Raw genomic sequence first — 23,124 nt, 5'->3', positions numbered from 1 at the left:
CTCTGACATCTTTCTGCATAACCACGATGCAAAATATGTTTACACAATTAAAGCTACTTAAAAAAAAAAAAAACAACTTAAAGCATTGCTTGATATGAAATCTTGATTGTAATTGAAATTCCAGGAAAAAAAATAAAGATAGATAGATAACCAGACAGACAGATACAAACAGACAAATAAATAACATCACCTATTGTCATTAAATTAAGGAAGATAAATTAGGAATGATCACGTGCAAAATGTTTAATGTACCATTTCAGCCATTTCCTCGTACAGCCAAGACAATACTGCAGCATGCTTTGTATATGGAATTACTTCCTTCCTTTAAACATGACTGTAATGTCAGAAATAAAATCACACGCAATGCTATACATCTGTACAGATACGATAAACTACGCTCATGATCAGTCCTGCACAGGGGAACAACTTCATAGTCCAGCATATTTCAGACATAAATAAAGATATATAAAAATATTGAGCTTCATTATAGAGGGTAAACATGCATTATTTGAAGCACTTGCAGGTGTTTGGTCCACATTATGCCACTAAAATAAAACATGATTAACAAAAAAATAAATAACAGTTATAAAAATAAATACAAGCCTATCAATAGCCAAATTGGTCGTCTTTTGATTTTTCAAGGTAAAATGTTCAGACTCAAAATCAAACAAAGAAATAAATAACTAAACACACAAACATATATTTAAGGAGTCGTGCTGTTAACATATCTTCACCTCTTCCCTGCCTGAAAAGTTTGTTCATAATAAATACCTCAAGACATCATATTTTCCATAAAAGTATTTACCCAATATTGATTTTAGACAGAATGAACTTACATTAAAACTAATATTTAATGTAACAGAATTAAAAAAAAATGAAATAAATGTAATCTAATTTAAACAGATGAAAAGTCAGTATTTACTGTTGTGTTCTTAATGTACTGTAATCATTTTAAATTTACAATATGTAAAAAAAAATGCTGAATTCACAGTAAAGGATGAGACTAAAAATGTAGATGGCAATATGATGTTTCTTTCTCTTTTTCTGTTTAGGTTTTGACTCTTCCTCGCATGACCTCTTACTCATCTTGGTAACTGTCTACAAGCACCATTACAAACAAATAGGTAAAATAATAATGTCATGGTAATAAAATACTAAAAATAATTGAACTATATCATATACAGTACACTACAATATGCTAGAGTAGATCACAGAAAAAGGTCAAAGTCTGATTTCAGGAGAATCCACAAACACTCACAGAACAGCAAAATATAAACACAGTAAACCCAATGGTTACAAACAGCCATGTTTGGAGAAAAAAACCATACAGGGCACATCTTATGCATAAATACATATTTACATTTTGAAAAGCGCGGCAGAAAAACGGTAGAAAAGAGTGAAGAGAGGAGACACAATCAACAGTCCATAGCTCGGTGGCTGGATATCGAGACACTGGTTTCATGTGTGAATGAGGGTATGAATTCCCTGGATGGTTTTTGGCTTTTCTCTTTAGTCCTGTATCTTCAGCGCTACTAAAGAGCATCATTGGTTGGAGGGGACCATGTCCTTGATAACAGGTTCTCTGTTTAAATAGGTGGCCCAATAAACCAGGTTGAAGGTTCCGAAGAGCACAGGGAACATGATGCGGGACATACGGTCGATCTTACTCACGCTGTTGAAGGTTTTCTTGTTCTCGGCTGGTTTACTCTCAGTTTTGGCCTTGCCTGCTTCTGCAACTCCACCTTTAGCGATGGTGGGCAGGACAGAGTCCTTGGTGATGTTGGGAGCGTAGTTCGCAACAGCCACTGCGTATGCGTTGTTTTTCTTAATCACAGAGGCTTTCTCCTTCTTCTGTGTAAGGAAAATAAATGGCGAGAAAAAGGGAACGATTTTCAGAGAAGGAGTTAAATAAATCACACTGAGTACAAATTAAAACATGTACACAATGAACAGCAAAGAACACAATGAATGTAGGATAAAATAAGGGCCGCAAATGTTGTTTTTCTCTCAAAATCTGTCATTTGTAAGTGCTTACAATGTTTCTGACAGGAAAACGTATGAAAGGTCTGATGTAAATTGATTTCAGAGGGGGGAAAAGCCTCCTGTTAGAATCTCAATTAGAGTTGCTGGATCTAAGGAGACATGATTGACAGCATGCCAGGAGAAATGTAATTTTCAGAGCGGAGCCTTTGTAACTGCATTACAAATTGTATTAGAGGTCATTTCAACCTGGAAATTGAACTCAAACAGTGGTGCACTATTAGTCGACTTACATTTGTAAGTCAAAATGGTGTCATATGCAGTAGTTTGAGTATGCAGAGAGTATCAGTCTGTGCATCTGTTTGTAAACCAATGAATGCAAGCTGATTTACCTAGCAGCAACTCAGGTATGAGAGTTCATTGTATGTCACTGTATGTCATTTAGAGTTCATTGTATGTGGCAAGGCTTGATGAGTAAAGTGACCTGATTTTCTAAGATAAATGATAGAATGAAAATGAAATCTACAATTATCAGAACTCCTACACACTCATATACACAATGTACTGTATAATATATATTATACTAAAGTAATACATTAATATCAACTGGCAAATGTCACTTGTTTTCTAATTAGAGTGTCATTTATCAAGTAATGGCTTAATTTAATTATCATTGATTTCCCCCCCAAAATTACACAGGCTAATCCATCATCAAAAGACAAACATATTCATCAGGCCATTAATCATTTGGTTTGATCCACATATTTCTGTATCCTGGCATTCATTAGAGTAAAATATGGTGCATCTTTGGAAACACAAGCAATATAAATTACATTTTGGTCATATCATCTCTCATCTTATACGGACATGGAAAACAATAGTATCACATTGTTATATTTCTTGTAGTTGGCATACTCGTTCACCTATATTCCACAATAAGGCCCTTATTATAATTGGAGGGAGACCTATCTCTGGCTCTCAATGGGAAAATATACAGTCCTCTCCAAAACTACTGGAACAGCAAGGCCAATTCATATGTTTTTTTGTTGTTGTAGACTGAACACATTTGGGTTTGATATCAAAAGATGAATATGAGAAGAGAGTTTAGAATTTTAGCTTTTATTTCCTGTTATTTATATGTAGATATGTTAAATGAAATAGAATGTAGCACATTTTGTATCACACCACCCAATTTGTAGGCAAGCAAAAATATTGGAACATGTAACTGACAGGTGTTTCTTGTTAACCAGGTGCGTCCTGTTAGATTCAGTGTTTAAACAATAAATAGCTCTGACCATCTACTCTTGGTTTTAGCCTTCTACCACAGTTTTACTTGTGAAGACTGCATTTGTTGTTAAAAAGGATAAGCCACCACGAAGATCAGAGAGCTGTCTATGGGAGAAAAGCAAGCCATTTTAAAGCTGAGAAAAGAAGGAAAATCAATCAGAGGCACTATACAAACATTGAGCATAGCCAGTACAACAATTTGGAATATCCTGAAAAAAAAAATCAACTATTAGTGTACTGAGCGATAGACATTCAAACAGTTGGCCAAGGAAAACAACAGCTGATGACATCACCAACAACCTCCATAGGGCAGGAGTGAAGGTATCACAATCCTCCATTCAAAGAAGACTTTGAGAGCAGAAATATAGAGGCCATACCACAAGATGCAAACCTCTCATCAGCAGTAAGAATAGGAAAGACAGATTTGAAAAGAAATACAGAAATAAGCCACAAAAGTTCTGGAACCAAGATTAACCTCTACCAAAGTGATGGAAAGGCCAAAGTGTGGATCTGCTCAGGATCCAAAACATAAAAGCTCATCGTTCAAGCATGGTGGAGGTAGTGTCATGACTTGGGCTTGCATGGCTACTTCTGGAATAGGCTCATTAATCTTTATTGATGATGTAACTCATGACGGTAGCAGCAGAATAAATTCAGAAGTTTACAGGAACATGTTGTCTACCAATTTGCAAAGAAATGCATCCAAATGAATTGGGAGGAACTTTATCATACAGCAAGACAATGATCCAAAACACGCTGCCAACTCAACAGAGGACTTCATCAGGGGAAAAAAGTGGAAGGTTTTAGACTGGCTAAGTCAGACACCAGACCTTAAGCCAACTGAGCATGCATTTCACCTCCTGAAGAGGAGACTGAAGGGAGAAACCCCCTGAAACAAACAACAATGGAAAGAGGCAGCAGTAAAAGCTTGAAAAAGCATCACAAAAGAAGAAACCAACAGTTTGGTGATGTCAGTGAGACACAGGCTCGATGCAGTTATTGCAAGCAAGAGATTTGCAACCAAATATTAAGTGTTACTTACTTTAATTTACTTCAAGGCTTATCTGTTCCTATACTTTTGCTTGGCTAAAAATTGGGTGGTCTGATACAAAAGGTTCTATGATTTATTGTGTTTAACACATCTAGGTGTAAATACCAGGAAATAAAAGCTAAAATCCTAAACTCTCATCTCATATTCATCTTTTGATCTTAAACCCAAATGTATTTGGTGTATAGCACTAACAATTGAATTGGCCTTGCCATTCCAATAGTTTTGGAGGGGACTGTAGGTATTCTTTAGTTAAGGGATATTTATAATGATGAGAGATTACATTTGTTCAATGAAATCAACAATTGCAGCTAAGGTCAGTGCTGAAAGCACATAGTGTTCTATAGCAATGTCCTGCGCCCATTCACTCACTTAATTATATTTTTTAATATGACCAAATTTTGGTGGAAGCAACATACTGTATATTACGCTCCCAGTGGACAAGCTCTGGAGATTGCTCAAGTTTAGACCCTGGCTTTCGTTGGGATGCTGTGTGGTCTAATATTCATGACTCATCTCACAACTCTGATAACCAGCAAATTCACTTTAATTATATGCATAGAACTTATTTAACCCCTCTTAATATCCACCGCACAAATGTCACAAGTGATCCCTTATGTAAACTGTGGCAGATGAAAGTACCAGGTATCTTTCTTCAACTCAGCAAGTGAGTTGATCTAGCTGGTGTCATAGCGGCTATGAAAATGACTGCAGGTTGGTGGAAACTACCCAACTGTCATTCCACTTAAAAATGGATTCTCACCTTTTTGGATGTCAACTATATGGAGCCCTCAACAGCACAAATTAATTGTGCAAACAAAACTACCTTGGATATTTGGATTGATAAGCTAAAAAGTCCTTTTGTAGTTATTTAGATCTGCCCCTTTTTCATGTGTACTAGTGAAATAATAATAATAATAAAAAAAAATAATAATAATAAAATTTTGTTTATTTTTTTCATGCATGTATGTATAAAAAGTTTTTTTTGTTCTTTTAATATATAAAATCCATAGCTTTGTCACATAATGGCTCCTCATTTTCAATAAATATTTGATCCCAAAAATAAAAAAGACAAACATTATAACATATGAGCAAATATACTTGATTATGTGTTATTTTATACTATGTAAGATATTATAGTACTTTACTGTAAATATCATTACAGTACTTTATTGGCAACCTGTCTGCCATATGTTCCTTGCCAACTAATCATAAACTGAGAACAATTCATGCGACTATGAGAAGATGGTATAGGAGAAAGACAGCTGGGGAAAGAGGAGCCAGAGTGTACTTCATGACAAATTATGATCTATACTCAGCAAAAAAAAGAAACGTCATCTCACATTCAACTGCTTTTATTTCCAGCAAATTTCTTAAGATGTGTAAATATTTGTATTAACATAAAAACATTCAACAACTGAGACATAAACTGAACAAGTGTCACAGACATTTGATGAACAGAAATTGAATATTGAGTCCCTGTATAATGGTGGGGGGGGGGGGGGGGGGGTATCAAAAGTATCAGTCAGTATCTGATGGCCTCCAGCTGCTTTAAGTACTACAGTGTATCTCATCCTCATGGACTGCACCAGATTTGTCAGTTCTTGCTGTGAGATGTTACTCCACTCTTCCACCAAGGCATTTGCAAGTTCTCGATCACGTCTGGGGGGGACACATGGTTACATTTAATTTTCCACTGCAAGGATGATCAGCTGTCCTTCCTGTCTCCCTGGAGCACTGTCTTAGACGTCTTACATTACAGACATCGCAGTTTATTGCTCTGGCCACATCTGCAGTCCTCATGCCTCCCTGCAGCAGGTCTATGGCATGTCCACTCAGGTGAGCAGGAACCCTAGGCATCTTTCTTCTGGTGTTTTTCAGAGTCAGTAGAAAGGTCTCTTTAGTGTCCTAAGTTATTGTAACTGCGATCTTAATTGCCTACCGCCTGTAAAGTGTTTGTGTCTTAAGGACTGTTCCACAGGTGCATGTGCAATAATTGTTTATGGTTCATTGAGCAAGCATGAAAAACATCGTTTAAACCCCTTCCCATAAAGATTTGTAAAGCTTATTTGGATTTTACAAAATTATCTTTAAAAACAGTCTCCTTAAAAAGGGGCGTTTCCTTTTTTTCTGAGTATATTCATATTAAACGAAGTAATGTTTGTTTATGGTGAAATCCGTATTTTATCTTCCTATATGTATATACATTTATAAAGTGTCTCGCACACTCTCTCTTCACTTTTATATTCATCCATCTGACTGTTTTTTGGCTCACTCTAACAAATACCTGCCTGTGTATGACAAACACAGGAAAACTAAAAAGCTGTAGCTTTACTAACACAGTAGGATTATTAACCATTTAAACTGACATTGGGTTTAGACTTGCATTCCTCTTCCTCTCCTAACTAAATACCTTTTCTATTAATTTTCCTGTTGTTAGCCAAACATGTTTTACGTAGCTGAATAATAATAGCTGAACAATAAGCTAAGATGAATAGATGAATAATAAGCCAAGATTTTAATAAACATTTATCAGCATGTTCATCAATCACATTAACATATAATGCTGTTAAATACACACGTATTATTACCTTGTCGTTGACAATGCTCTTGCCATCCCAGGCCCAGCCACGTTTGGTGAAATAGTTGACTGTAGCAAATTCAATGAGGGCTGAGAAGACAAAAGCGTAGCACACGGCGATAAACCAGTCCATGGCGGTGGCATAGGCCACTTTAGGTAGTGAGTTACGGGCGCTAATACTCAGAGTTGTCATGGTCAGTACAGTCGTCACACCTGAAAAACACAAGAGATGAAAAAAAGAGGGACTAAATAAAGAATCCTAATTATACAGTCTTACCAAGTAATTTAATAATTGTAATGTATAAAAGAATGGGTGAATCAAGTGGTTCAAACACAATGCTATACTCTGCTCAGCCTTTAATGTAAATTAGAGGTTCAGCAAACTGCAATATTCTTGGAGACCAAACAGAAAATATTGTCTGCCACAAGTCTATTGTTTCATTGTTTCAGGCTCCTTTAAAAATGGCTACAGCATCCTGTGATGCCTGACTGAACCTAATTTTCTCTTCTCTCTAATTTCCCTGTCTCTCCCACTATTTAGTACTAAAGTGTATTTTTAGATCACACCTAGAAAATTACACAAAGGTCTTTTGAACCCCTTTTGGCATACTTTTTTTTTTTTTTTAGCAAAAAATAACAAATTTTTTTTTATTGGAATTACAAATTGCAATAATTATATCTTCTTGCAGACTAAATGCCATGTTTCATAAAGCTCCTCTTGGATTCTATCCTTCCTGCATAATATTCAGAGGACCACGTGACCACGTGAGAAGATTCCTAAACCAAAGACCTTTTTACACTTGGTTATTTCATGTATTTGAATAACAGGATTATGGTCAGGTGGAGATTATCCACCGAAAAATGACAGATTTATTACACTCAAGCCACATTTTAAATCCGATCCTTCAAACCACTTCAGGAGGTCTCAGACACATTTTTGCCATGTTATACAAACACATTTGTTTCTCCATTTGCATCTGACAGCCGTCTTATTCATTACAAACAAGGAGAAGTTAGTGTTTTAATTTAACGAGCTAGTTTGCATATTAATGCATAATACAGCAATCAGAATTCAGTCTTGACTACAAGTGAAAATGCATGCGATTAAAATCTTATCAGAATGCTCTCTAGATAAATGATGCAAGAAATGATCAGGTGTAAATGTGATCGTAATGTTGGACAATTACACCCCTGTCTCCAACTAGAAGAAATGACAGATCGTCTGCCACACACAAGGTACCTTTTAATTTTGATGAGGACATAAACAAATGCCTCTAATTAATTGTATGAATTTTATGAATACTATCGTGAGAGCGAGGAAATCAGCTGTTTGTCAGAAAGCCTCACCAATATAAGGGACTAAAATGGATTATGCCATTCTGATGATGGAAATACTCAAGCTTAATGCACAGAGAACAAAAAATAAAGCTAATAAACAGCACAGTAAGCGATGATTTGGGGTGAGCAGAGAATGTGAATGACAGGGAGCAGAAATGTTCTAATGTGATTGCAGCTGATTTGTTTGCTGAAACAGTCAAATTTCTAATCACCTCATCTTATACTGATGGTGAATGAAGCACAGTTAAAAATTATTGGGATTATTCAAGAGAACAAGCAAAAATAGCATTAAGATAATGACCTCTATCCAAATCAACACCAGAATTATTACAGAAAGCCAAAGTCAATGAGAAACAGTTCGTTTTTTTTTTTCCTTCTCTGTCCCTGGATTTGACATCTAAGAAAAACTAAAGAATATACAGTGTCTTCCACTAATATTGGCACCCTTGGTAAATATGAGCAGAGAAGGCTGTGAAAAATTGTCTTTATTGTTTAACTGTTTGATTTTTTGTTCAAATAATTTGTTCAAATAATAAAAAAAAATCACAAAAATACTCTGCTCTCATGGATATCAAACAATTGCAAACACAACACAGGTTTATTTAAAAAAAATGGTTGTTAAATATAGTTGGGCAACATTTAACGGCACCTCTGTCAATTCCTATGAGGAAAATATATTTGAAGTATATTCCCTTTGATATTTTTAGTATACCTGGGTGACTACGAACAGGAAATTGTTCAATCATGACTTCCTGTTTCACAGGACAAATTTCCTTAGTCATTCATAACAAGGAGTAAGACCAAGAATATAGCTGTGATGTATGACAAAAAGTTGTTGAGCTTCACAAAATGGGAAGTGGCTTTAAGAAAATAGCACAAGCATTGAAAATGCCCATTTCCACCATCGGGGCAATAATTAAGAAATTCCAGTCAACTGGAAATGTTATGAATCAACCTGGAATTGGACATGTGTCTATATTGTCTCAACGCACTGTGAAGAGGATGGTTCAAGTGGCCAAAAAATATCCAATTATCACAGCTGGAGAATTGCGGAAGTTAGTTGCATCTTGGGGTCAGAAAGTCTCCAAAACTACGATCCGAAGTCACCTACATCACCACAAGTTGTTTGGAAGGGTTTCAAGAAAAAAACTCTACTCTCATCCAAAAATAAATTCAAGCGTCTTTAGTTTGCCAGACACGACTGGAACTTCAGCTGGTATCGGCTTCTATGGTCAGATGAAACCAAAATAGAGCTTTTTGGCAATAAACCCCAGAGTTGATTTTGGTGCACACAGAGAGGTAGCCATATGGAAAAGTACCTCATGCTCATGGTTAAATATGATGGAGGCTCTTTAATATTTTGGGGCTGTTTTTCTGCCAGAGGACCTGGACATTTTCTTAGGATACATGGCATCATGGACTCAAATATCAGAAAAGGATCTGGAGCGATTCTGTGTGGAGGAATGGTCTCAGATCCCTTGCCATGTATTCTCAAACCTCATCAGGCATTATAGGAGAAGACTCAGAGCTGTGATCTTGGCAAAGGGAGGCAGCACAAAGTATTGACTAAAAGGGTGTCAATAATTGTTGAACACCTATACTTAGCAAAGATATTTGTTTTGATAAACCTGTTTTTTGTTTGCAATTATTTGATATCCATGAGAGCAGAGAATTTTTGTGAATTCTTTGAACAATAAAGATAATTTTTCAAGGCCTTCTTTGCTCATATTTACCAAGGGTGCCAATATTAGTGGACAGCACTGTAAAGAAGACTGAAATGTTCTGCACGGAGCAGAGGCCCACGATCCATCCGGGCTTGTTAAACATTACAAAGAATGGCTCAGCACTGTTATTTTCTCAAGGTAAGGCTTAATTGTGGAGTGATAATTACCCTCTTCTGCATGTTGTTGCTATATAGAAGGATACAATCTATCTGTATTTAAAACCTATTCACCAATTTCCTTTTTTTCTTTTCTTTTCTTTTTTTTTTAAATAGTAGATTGGCTTTAGTTGTACCAGTTATGTAACTGGATGAAGAGACATGACATTTAAATCTCCCACAGTAAAACCCCTGGTTGCAAGGAGTTATGCTCCTAATGAAATGTGTACCTTATGTATGCTTAAAACAGTCCTAAAAATATTAAATGTACCCCAAACTACCCCTAAAATGAAAAAAAAAACAAAACACAATGATGCATGTTCTTTTTCTCCTTTTTACCCTTTAGAAAACTATGACTTATCTTTCTTTTAATCAATTTTAAAACCCACTGAGAGTCCACTCGAAATCGGTATGGTACTCACAGTAGCCAACAACTGCCTCAGTCCTTCAGAAACATTTTGTGTATTTGAGTCCCTGTACTCCCTAAAAGCCTGAATGACTGTACGTGGGCTGGTAACTCCTTTTAATTCTGGGCAGTCAATCTCCCTTTCAAAGCCATGCACAGGTTGACAACATTTAGCCTCGTAAATAGTTCTAAAAACCTTCCACAATCAGGCTAGCATTATCTCTCTTAATCTTGGGAATGGTCGCCAAACTGCTTCATCAGTGACCTGCTGCTGCTTGCTCTCTTGGAGTCTTGCCTATTTAGTATTTTTCTGTCTTCTGTCGGTGTTTGTGTTCTTAAAAAACGCTGTTAATGATAACTGCTTTCTTCTCACCATGACACACTCCACAACTCATGCTGTAGGCTTCGCTTCGTGACAATGAATTCAGGTGACCTTTGAACTTGAAATTATTACATTATGTGAAAAAGGCTATTGATTGGCTATAAGCCAGTAGCGGTAATATAAGATTAGCCTTTTCATTGCAGTTTTTTTTGTTGTTCTATTTTACTTTTGGTGAATTAAAAACTAAAACGATGTGTTTTGATAATATTGCTGTGTGAGACTTTAAACATCCAGCTACAGAGACGGCGGATCCACATAAAAAGGCTCAAATTAAGCTCTGGCTAAATAGATCCTTGGCATTAAGGTAAAGTCTCTTTTATTGATAAAAAAAAAAAAACATTTTCCATGTTTATGCCTTTTTCCCTCCATAGTGTCTTAGATTCAATTACATAATAAAAATGGCTAAATTATTCTTCTCACTAAAATTGTGCCTAAAATTAGTTTAAACTAATAATTAAATAAAGTCAGTGTGATTATTTGTCAGTTAGGTACTACAGTATAGGTATACACTTGATACATTGGACACAGATTTCACAAATCCGTTTACTGTTCCTGCTTTTTCAGTATAATTAGCTAAAATCATGCACCCCAGCATTCTGTAAAGAAACCACATAAATAGAAAAAAAAAGCACCACGCATTTATATTAGTCACATATCTTAGTCATAGTGAACCTTTGGTCTCAATTTATTCAGCTTGCTGAAAGAACATGGTGTTTCTCTCCTGGAGTTCATACTGCCATACTGACTCACTCATCTAAGAGGTCAAAAACACAAAGAAAAAAAAAACTATAATATCATAAATAAACCAGAACTACAAATGCTGCCATAGAAAAGACTGCAATAATAGGCACATCATTAAAAGTGAATATTCTTATGCATTAATACATAAATTGAAGGTGGATGTATAAATGCATGCTGCATACTGTGAGTATGAGAAAATGAAAGGTCAATAAAGACATGGGGTTTGTACATTCACATATGCGTGCTGGTGTGTAGCTAGCGTGAGTGCTGACAATGTACATATCCATAACACATTCACCTTGGTAAATGTCTTACAATGGTGTTCTCAAAATTACAAAAAGATTATTTCTGAGTAAAAGGTTTGTGGATGCACATTAGTTCTGGGGTCCAAGGTGAGGTTCTAACTCTTCTGAAGCTAGCCGAAAGCAAGAGGAGAAAAAGATATTATTACTTGGTTAGAAGAAAGAAAAGAAAACAGAGGGAATCTCCATGGTAACAGTTCCTTAATTCTGGCTAAAACTAGTATTAAACCTATACATTCCTCACTCTTGTAACAGCATATAATTTTTTATTACAGATTTAATGTAGTCACTGATTAGTTACTAATTTCTAACTTCTATCCGTAAAAACAACAAAAAACAAAACAAAACAAAAAAAACAACAACAACAAAAAAAACAATGCATGAGATGAGTATTGTCTCAGATTAGGATACAGTGCTGTGATTTCTTCTTTTTTTGTGTACATCTCATACTAAATAATTTTAGATCTTCAAACGAAATACAACATAAAACAAAGGCAACCTGAGTAAACACACAATAAAGTTTTTTTATATGTTTATTTATTATTGAGGCAAAAAAGTCAACACCTATCTCCCCAGTGAAAAACTAATTGCCCCCTTAAACTTAAAATCTGGTTGTGCCATCTTTAGCAGCAATAACTGCAACCAAAAGCTTCCGATAACTGGAGATCAGTCTTTCACTTACTTCTAGGACTAGGACTTACTTGCTTTGGATGCTTTGGATCATTCTCTTGCTGCATAATCCTGTTGTGCTTGAGTTTAAACTTACAGACCGAAGACCGGACATTCTCCTTTAGGATTTTCTGATAGAGAACAGAATTAATGTTTCCCTTAATTATTATAAGTTGCCTAGGCCCCAAAGCAGCAAAGCATCCCCATACCATCACACTTCCACCACTATGCTTGACTGTAGGTATGATGTTCTTTTTGTGGAATTCTGTGTTTGGTTTACGCCAGATGTAACGGGACGCATGTCTTCCAAACAGTTCCACTTTCGACTCATCAATCCACAGAACATTCTCCCAAAAGGTTTGAGGATCATCAAGGTGTGTTTTGGTAAAATTCAGACGAGTCTTAATGTTCTTCTGGGTTAGCAGTGGTTTTCACCTCGACACTCTTCCATGGATGCCATTTTTGCCCAGTGTCTTTCTGATAGTGGAGTCATGAACAGTGATCTTTATTGATGCAAGAGAAGCCTGTAGGTCCTTTGATGTTGTCCTTGGCTCTTTTGTAACTTGCTGGATGAGTAGTTGCTGTACTTTTGGAGGAATTTTGGAAGGTCGGCCACTTCTGGGAGGGTTCACTACTGTGCCGAATTTTTCTATTTGGAGATAATGGCTCTCACCGTGGTCCTTTGGAGTCCCAGAGCCTTTGAAATAGCGTTGTAACCCTTCCCAGACTGATGTATATGAATCACCTTCTTCCTCATCATTTCTGAAATTTCTTTGGCATAGTGTGTTACTGTGTAAGACCTTTTAACCAACTTCATGCTGTTGAAAATTTCTATTTAAGTGTTGATTTGATTGAACAGGGTTTGCAGTAATCAGGCCTGGTTGCGTCTAGTCCAGCCGAAACCCATTCTGAATGCAGTTTCATAGATTTGTGCAATTAGTAAATATGGGGACAAATACATTTTCACACAGGCCCAGTTGGTATTGGATAACTTTTTTGCTTCAATAAATAACATTATCATTGATAGACTGTATTTTGTGTTTACTCAGGTTGCCTTTGTTTTATCTAAGATTTTGCTTTCATTTCTGAAACAATTTAGTATGAGATATACACACTAAAATAAGAAATCAGGATGGGGTCAAATACTTTTTCACAGCACTGTACTATCACCTTTAATGTCAACCGTCCAGAAGAAGAAGAAGAAAAAAAACATTTCATGGTAACTTTTAAAGTTATGATATTATTAATGAACCAATAGTGTCATATTTATGTATTTAATATTGGCCTCAAATAACATTCAGTAGTTTGTATGGTCCAAAATATAAATTTCAGTAGGACATATTGTGGTTAAATCAAAATAATATTGCTCGTCACTTGTGGGGATATCGCACAAGTAAAATGAAAACTCTCGGACAACTTCTGAATATTTTATGTAGTTTGTAGTTATGTCTTAAGTCTGAATACCAATGTGAGCAATTATGTTATTAAATCCAACCATCCAACCATTTCCATATTGCTTATCCTACACAGGGTCGCAGGGAGCCTGGAGCCTATCCCAGGGAACTTGGGGCACAGGGCGGGGAGTGCCAACCCATCGCAGGGCACAACTGTACACACATTCACAAACTCCGGGCAATTTTAGAAATGCCAATTAGCCTACTGGACTGATGGGAGGAAAATGGAGTTTGTGGGAAGAACATGCACATAGGGTCGTGAATAGGTTTTGAACCCACAACCCCAGAGGTGCAATGCAAACGTGCTAACCACTAAGCCACTGTGCCCCCCATGGTACTAAATCCCCACTGCTTAACTCAACTCTTAATACAGCCCAGTGACCTCCTGCTGCTCAAATGGTCATTCATACACCTAGAATGAAACTCTGATTGATTTCTCAGGTTCTTACTCTGCTTATCAGTCATCATTGGACATGGGCACGTGTGACTGATGTTTAATGATAAGGTAGTGAACAAATAGCTGGTGCTCCTTCTTGGCTTCCAGGGGACTCCCACATTAACTGCACAAGCACAAGTCTTCCACCGTGGCTCATTAGTCACTCAGAGCCGAATCTGTGTATAATCAACCACGGGTAACTTGGGAACTAATCAAGAAAAGTGTGCGATACAGTGGGAAAAAACAGTATTTAGCCACAGGCCTAATAGTCTTTTGGAGGCTGGGAAAGTAACCAGAGCTAATAATGCCACTCTACGAGAAGCATCTCCTCCTCATGGGCATTAGTTAGTAGTTTTGTGCTCCAGGAATTCTGAGCTGCTACTCAGCAAGAAGGTTGTATGACAAAAGTATTTATTTATGCTACATCACTTTTCACTTCATGTACACTTCATGTACCAGAGGACATCATAATGATATTCACCAAAAACAGCAGTTATCTGCTATTCATAGAACCACAGTTGAATATGTAACTAGTGTTCTACGACAGTGCAATTTGCTTATGATACTGTGTTTCTTTTCCTGTTTTCCAATATAATTTTCTAACTCCAAATAGTTTTTGACTAACGCCATTTGTCTGCTTATGTCCTTTGAAAACAGATTTTTGGTTTTAAGTCTTAAAACACAGAGCACAGCTTTCCTACATATCTCCTGCATCTCTCTCTCTCTCACAATTACTTTATTATTTTATAAAATATGCACAACAAAGACAATAGAATTCTCTTGTCCTTGTCAAGAAAGCTAAGAAAACTGGGTTACTTTTCGTACAGGAATTCCAGAATACTATCTTTGACACCCAAATAATTCAGACTCAGTTCTTGTCGAGCCAAGCCAGCTAATCTACACGTCCCACTAAGGTGTCACAGCAGATTAATTATCAAGGATTTTTTGTCATAAGCAGGAATCACAGGGCAGTAGCACAAAATAACCTGCAGCTATAAAAACCCATCATAAATCATAAAAATACTGTGACGGGTTTATGTATGGCACATAGCCTTTCTTGACAGGTGATTTAGCGATGTGGATTGAGGACGCCTTCAGCACATTTCCATGCTACCAATTTATTGGTACTGGAGTGGGCGTGTGGTGTAACCAGTACAGCGGGGCAAAACATCTTGCACCTGGTTGTCAGGCACACTTTAGAAGGGAACGGCAAGTTTGATGTGACACAAGTATCCTGCAGTGGAAAGGTGTCTCATTGTTTTTAACATTATTTATAAATGTAATGTATTCTATTGTGATATCGAAAAAATATTATTATTAAAAGTATTATTATTATTATTAATAATAATAATAATAATGATGATGATGATGATAATAATAATAATAATAATAACAGCAACAACAATAATAATAATAATAATAATAATAATAATAATAATAATAAAAAGGAGACATCAGCCACATAGTCACTGGTTGCATGATGATTGCTTCGTTTAAGTACACTCAGAGACATAACAACGTGGCCAGATACATTCACTGGTCCATGTGCAAGCACCTGAGGGAAGTACCTGACAAGTACTATGAGCACGTCCCTGACAAAATCATCAACATCAACAAGACAGCATCCATGTGGGATGTGCCTATCCTCACTGACCAGATGATACTAGCCAACCGTCCTGACACAGTGTTCCACAATAAATGAGAGAGGACGTGTCGGCTGACATACATTGCCATTCCAGACGATGCGTCCGTCATGCTCAAGGAGACTGAAAATTCTCTCCAAAAACAAGGATCTGGAGATAAGCAGGATGAACCCCAAGACAAGAGTGGCGCTGGTCAAAGTGGGAGCACTAGGAACACTCAAGAAGGGATTTGACAACAACCTTCAGATCCTCCCAGGTCATATGTCAGCCGGTGAAATGTGGAAGATTTCACTCATCCTTAGAAAGGCACTAGGATGAATCGTTGTGTTTTCTTGTTGAGATCTGGATTCACCAGAAAACTGCCGAAACACCAGGCGAGAGGAAAGGAAAACTGTTGGACATTTCTCATGAACAGTGTCACAAATGTCGCATAATGAAGAGCAAATAACATTTTTAATATCTGACCAAATGCATCTATACTGCTATGTGTTAAAATATATACCTTAAAATGAATAGGATTTCAAATAGGATACAATAACTGTTTCCAATTGCAATGCAGCCTACTCTCTCTCCCTCTCTCTCTCTCATAACTGGATTGTACATTTATGCTTTCTAGTTTTTTTTTTAAAGACCACTATACAATATTTACCAACAATAAAAGATTTTGTGCTATGTTGAATCTCATTAAATTGTATTATATTGCATCACACACTATATTTAAACAAGCTAAATTACCTCACACAGACACATTAAAATGTATCTTTCATGCACTGGATTGTTGTATTTTTATTTAAACGCATATAACATTGCTTTGAGAAGGAGAGACAGATTACTCTAGTGTTACATGAAATTCAAATTCAGCAAGTAGTGTGGGTTAGTGGCAAGCTGGAGGGAATCACCTTTTGCTTTATTTTTGATTCAGTGCTACAGTTTCTGGGATGTAATCTCAGACATACACGCCTGAGACATTACCTACTCATCTTGTGTGTGTAAATAAGAACATATTCTCCATATATGTCATCGCCACATGCTCGACTGTATGGTGTAAATGGAATAGATAGGGAAAAACTACTCATTACAGTACTCACCAAACACAGTCCTGGCAGGCACAGACTCACGATTGAGCCAAAACGAGACCTGTGATAGGATGACTGTCATGATGCACGGGAGGTATGTCTGAATCACAAAATATCCAATCTTCCTCTTCAGATGGAAGTGAGCTGTCATCACTGTGTACTCGCCTGAAAACAGAGAAAGGAGCATGTGATATAGGAAGTAGTGCAGCACATAAACATATTGTACAGTTTAAGCCTAATTAAACACCACACTAGAAACCAAAGGGAATAAATGTTCAGAGCTGATTAAGAGCTCTGATTAGAAGCAGTTTGATGCTTTCTTCCATTTTGGTCAATCTAGGAATCATTAAATAATGATCTGTTTCACACTGACTGGGTTATGAATGTATATCATTATGGCCTAAGAGAGTAATTAGTATTCAGAGCTACAGAAACATGGCACACCACCAGCCTTGGAACAGAGGATACCTTATGGAAAACTGTCAACAAAACAGACTAAGAGAAAGAAAGAGGGGGGAAGAGAGAAAGAGAGAGAGAGAGAGAGAGAGAGAGAGAGAGAGAGAGAGAGAGATGGTGTTGCCCATGGCAACAGAATGGAGAAAGCTATCTGGATTCTGGACGTGCTGGATTCTGTCACTCAGCGAAGAGGGAGCTCCTTCTGAGAGCTTGTGGAGGGATTTTTCCCTGCATTATTCCTCTAAGATACACTCTTTTGTCAGCACGCACACTCCACACTTCCTCCTTATTCCTCCCTTATGTGAATTATCAGGTCTAGATGTGCATGTTTTGGATTTTGCACAGGGGATTAACTCAAATGAAATCCTGTAGTCTTGATGCACTGTGTTGCATTCTATCACCTGATTTCAATTTAAAATTTCAATTTCTATCACCTGATTTCTCCCAATGTGTGTGTGTGTGTGTGTGTGATTGTGTGTGTGTGTGTGGTAAAAGGAGGAGGACAGACATTTTTTATGTGTATGAGAGAGTGATTTCAAATTATTATTATTATTATTATTATTATTATTATTATTATTATTATTTAGCACTGAAAGTGTAAAACTATTTCTTTGCAGTTACTGAGATTAAGGGTTAGCGTTAGACTTATGATTATGTGTAGAAAATTCTCCAGTCCAACGTACCTTCAATATATGTTACTAGGGATGTAACAATATGGAGTATCGTATCGTAACATTTGATACAAGGCTTTCAATTCTATATGTCAGCATATTGAACAATACCTTCAACAGACTGCATAATAAAGTTGGCTATTCACCATTAAACACCACTTTAATTATGTGAGGTGTAAGAAGCATCTAAACCTTATCAAGCCCACACTCCTTCCTCTGAAAAAGTATCTTCCTCTATGTCTTGAATCTGATGAGGCTATAATAGTTAAAAAAAAAAAAGCTAGCATACTGTTTGTCATGAGCCAATAGCTCTCATTCTCTCTCTCTCTCTGCATCAAGGCAGCATTTCCTGGTTGAAATCAGTGTAGTGATTTGGAAGTTCATATTCACAAAGTGGAGGGCGAATAAAAAAAGTTGGAGTTACAGGTTGCCTAAATTGGGCTAATTTCAAATCAACGAATCAGAAAAGTGTGCATGTATTGGTCACTTTTACAATGGCCCAAATGTTTTGGCCAAGTTTCTGGTATTTTGTGTGGTTTTGACTTGGGGAGAAAATGTTCCTGAGACCTGGCAACCCTGCACACCATTGAAAGTTTGACCAGCGCTATTAATGTTTAAATAGTCATTAAATTTTTTTTAATTACATTATGTTTTGTTGAGCAGCGTTCCAAGAGTGCCTATATTTCTTAAAACTGCACCGGGACATTTCACTGTGTGTATCACTCTGCTTGTCTGCGTTTGCCATGTAAAATTCCACTTCCTTGCTTGAAAAGGTTACTACAGTGATGTTAGTGTCATCATCAGCGGACATGGCAAGCGATACTTTTCAGGCTTAAAATATGAAAGCTCTTCATCTGAAGATGAAAAAGAAGAAGGGACACCAATTTCACCAGAAGCACCTTTATCAGGAATGTACAAATCAATGTGAGCCAACTAGCTGAGGTGATATAAAGTGAATGTAGCTCCTTCTGGATGTATTTCCACTAGTGGAGCAAAAATAAGCAGAACATTCTTGTTTATAAAACTGTTGTATGAAAACAATATACAATGCTAAATGTTTTAATCAGTTGAAAATGAAAACCAAGGACACATATTCAGGCAGCGCTGTATCAAAAATGTATTATATCGAGGTACCACCATACTGTATGGGTGTGTCTGTCAAGACTTCAGCTATAAGCATGAAGTCCTTGTAGCATGAAGGTAGCAATTACGATATGGAGATGAAATCATTATGCATGTGGTCCCAGATGACAGCATTGTGTGGAAGGGAAGGAGAAACTGTGTGTTTTTTTTTTTTTTTTAACCAGGGTGAGGTCATGAAGAACTGCCACATTTCGCACCACTAAAGGTCTGTAATTGTGTATCAGGATGGGAGAATGAGACCGAAACACAGGATTTAATGTGCTAACAGATTTACATGTCGCACAGACAGCAGCATTTAGGCCCCGGTGTATGTGAATTTCCTTTCTCCTTCGCTCTGTTTATCATTCTTCTCTGTCACGTTCACTCCCTGAGTGTTTTTTCAATCTGAATCTGTGCCACGTTCTTTATTACTGACTCATAAATGATGCAACCCGGACTGTGAGATTAATTTGACAATTTTTTTGTCCTTGGCATGAACGGCCGACTACTTCTTCTCTTCTGAATCATTCCAATTTCCAGACATTTCTCCTGTTTAGTGATGATGTTAGTCATGTCTAGTCCATGTGCACATAGTCTCTCTATCCATCCTACTCCTGTGATATAAACAAGAATTGGCCTTCTAATTGCTACTGATGAGCACATTCATCCCTCTCCCCATACCTAGCAAGATGCTATCACCTGGGTAATCAGTGATTGAAATGCAGCTGTGTCATCATTGAATGGGGCAACACTGTGACACCAGGGGAGAGGATTTTTGACAAAATTATGATAAAATTGTGGGATTATTGATAAAATTATCATGAGCATGCACCAAAAACGATAAATACTTTTGACACAAGAAACCAATAAAATCTCTTAGAAACGAAGGCAGAGATGGATTGACAAGGGAATTAAAGAAAATGCACAAGTCATAACTTTTTTATGGTTTCTGTAATCATCTTTCCAGACCAGAGTAATTATCTAAGTGGAGGTTGTTCTGAATATTGCATACTCTAGTACACCGTGCCAAACCTGATTATTTCAGTTTATTCAAACTGTTCTTACAGAATGACTGTGCTGATTAAATTGCCTGTTCTTATTTGTATTTTGTTTTTATTTGATTCTGGTTTGAGTGAAAGCAGCAAACTTAGATTAATCTATCCAGTCATCAAATACCTCCTTAAATGTAAAGAAATTTCCTTTAAGGGTGATATCCAGAGTTGAGTTATGCACTCGTCGTATCGAGAGTTAATACCAAAATTGTGCTACGCAGACAGTTGGCCACTTAATGAACTGGTACAACAGTAATAACTATGCAAATAAATCATCATTGAAAGTATCATCATGAGAAAGTATTTGTTAGGGTAGATTAGTCCTTTCTCTTCACCTCACTCTCTGTCACTTTGGATTTGGATCACGTTTCATGAAATGTTTATAAAAAAATGCTACAGTATCTCACAAAAGTGAGTACATCCCTCACATTTTTGTAAATATTTGATTGTATCTTTTCATGTGACAACACTGAAGAAATGACACTTTGCTACAATGTAAAGTAGAGAGTGGACAGCTTGTATAGCAGTGTAAATTTGCTATCCCCTCAAAATAACTCAACACACAGCCATTAATGTCTAAACCGCTGGCAACAAAAGTGAGTACACCCCTAAGTGAAAATGTCCAAATTGGGCCCAAAGTGTCAATATTTTGTGTGGCCACCATTATTTTCCAGCACTGCCTTAACCCTCTTGGGCATGGAGTTCACCAGAGCTTCACAGGTTGCCACTGGAGTCCTCTTCCACTCCTCCATGACGACATCACGGAGCCGGTGGATGTTAGAGACCTTGTGCTTCCGTTTGAGGATGCCCCACAGATGCTCAATAGGGTTTAGGTCTGGAGACATGCTTGGCCAGTCCATCACCTTCACCCTCAGCATCTTTAGCAAGGCAGCGGTTGTCTTGGAGGTGTGTTTGGGGTCGTTATCATGCTGGAATACTGCATACTGATCATGCTCTGCTTCAGTATGTCACAGTACATGTTGGCATTCATGGTTCCCTCAATGAACTGTAGCTCCCCAGTGACGGAGGCATTCATGTAGCCCGAGACCATGACACTCCCACCACTTGACTGTAGGCAAGACACACTTGTACTCCTCACCTGGTTGACACCACACATGCTTGACACTATCTGAACCAAATAAGTTTATCTTGGTCTCATCAGACCACAGGACATGGTTCCAGTAATCCATGTCCTTAGTCTGCTTGTCTTCAGCAAACTGTTTGCGGCTTTCTTGTGCATCGTCTTTAGAAGAGGCTTCCTTCTGGGACGACAGTCATGCAGATCAATTTGATGCAATGTGCGGTGTATGGTCTGAGCACTCACAGGCTGACCCCCTACCCCTTCAACCTCTGCAGCAATGCTGGCAGCACTCATACGTCTATTTCCCAAAGACAACGTCTGGATATGATGCTGAGCACGTGCACTCAACTTCTTTGGTCGACCATGGCGAGGCCTGTTCAGAGTAGAACCTGTCCTGTTAAACCGCTGTATGGTCTATCTCCGTGCTGCAGCTCAGTGTCAGGGTCTCAGCAATCTTCTTATAGCCTAGGCCATCTTTATGTAGAGTAACAATTCTTTTTTTCAGAGAGTTCTTTGCCATGAGTTACCATGTTGAACTTCCAGTGACCAGTATGAGGGGGTGTGAGAGCGATGACACCAAATTTAACATACCTGCTCCCCATTTACACCTGAGACCTTGTAACACTAACAAGTCACATGACACCAGGGAGGGAAAATGGCTAATTGGGCCCAATTTAGACATTTTCACTTAGGGGTGTACTTACTTTTGTTGACAGCGGTTTAGACATTAATGGCTGTGTGTTGAGTTATTTTGAGGGGACAGCAAATTTACACTGTTATACAAGCTGTACACTCACTACTTTACATTGTAGCAAAGTGTCATTTCTTCATTGTTGTCACATGAAAAGATATAATCAAATATTTACAAAAATGTGAGGGGTGTACTCACTTTTGTGAGATACTGTATATAAATTGCCCAGTGCCGCTGTGGTAACTAACATATACATATAAAAACAATTTAATCTACAAAGAGTTACTCAACAAGGATGTCCATTATCTCCATTACTGTTTGCATTTTTCATTGAATCACTGGTTGTTGCCATCAGACATACCATCATCTTCTTACAGTGCATCCGGAAAGTATTCACAGAGTTTCACTTTTTCCACATTTTGTTATGTTACAGCCTTATTCCAAAATGGATAAAATTCATTATTTTCCTCAAAATTCTACAAACAATACCCCATAATGACAACGTGAAAGAAGTTTCTTTGAAATGTTTACAAATTTATTAAAAATAAAAAACAAAAAAAGCACATAAGTATTCACAGCCTTTGCTCAATACTTTGTTGAAGTACCTTTGGCACCAATTACAGCCTCAAGTCTTTTTGAGTATGATGCTACAAGCTTGGCACACCTATTTTGGGGCAGTTTCTCCCATTCTTCTTTGCAGGACCTCTCAAGCTCCATCAGGTTGGATGGGGAGCGTTGGCGCACAGCCATTTTCAGATCTCTCCAGAGATGTTCAATCAAAAATGAACATCCTGCCCCCAAAGCAACCACCTTTTCTCTAGTAACTCCT

At 37.3% G+C, this 23,124-nt stretch overlaps 1 protein-coding gene across 2 annotated transcripts in view; it reads right to left on the bottom strand.

Moving 5' to 3' along the window:
- Nucleotides 1-831: 831 nt before the first annotated feature.
- LOC128611208 (gamma-aminobutyric acid receptor subunit alpha-2) overlaps nucleotides 832-23,124 on the bottom strand; it is a 59,054-nt gene continuing 36,761 nt past the window's right edge. For both annotated transcript variants that reach the window (XM_053630554.1, XM_053630556.1), the window contains 3 exons: nucleotides 17,235-17,387; nucleotides 6,907-7,109; nucleotides 832-1,851 (listed from right to left, as the gene is read on the bottom strand). In XM_053630554.1, coding sequence (XP_053486529.1) covers nucleotides 1,543-1,851; nucleotides 6,907-7,109; nucleotides 17,235-17,387 — 665 coding nt within the window. In that variant the 3' untranslated portion in view covers nucleotides 832-1,542. The remainder of the gene's footprint in view (nucleotides 1,852-6,906; nucleotides 7,110-17,234; nucleotides 17,388-23,124) is intronic.

The sequence above is a fragment of the Ictalurus furcatus genome, chromosome 8, assembly GCF_023375685.1.
Source record: "Ictalurus furcatus strain D&B chromosome 8, Billie_1.0, whole genome shotgun sequence".
Classification (NCBI taxonomy): domain Eukaryota; kingdom Metazoa; phylum Chordata; class Actinopteri; order Siluriformes; family Ictaluridae; genus Ictalurus; species Ictalurus furcatus.
Note: the sequence above shows the minus strand (reverse complement) of the source record. Positions and strands in the feature narration are given on the sequence as shown.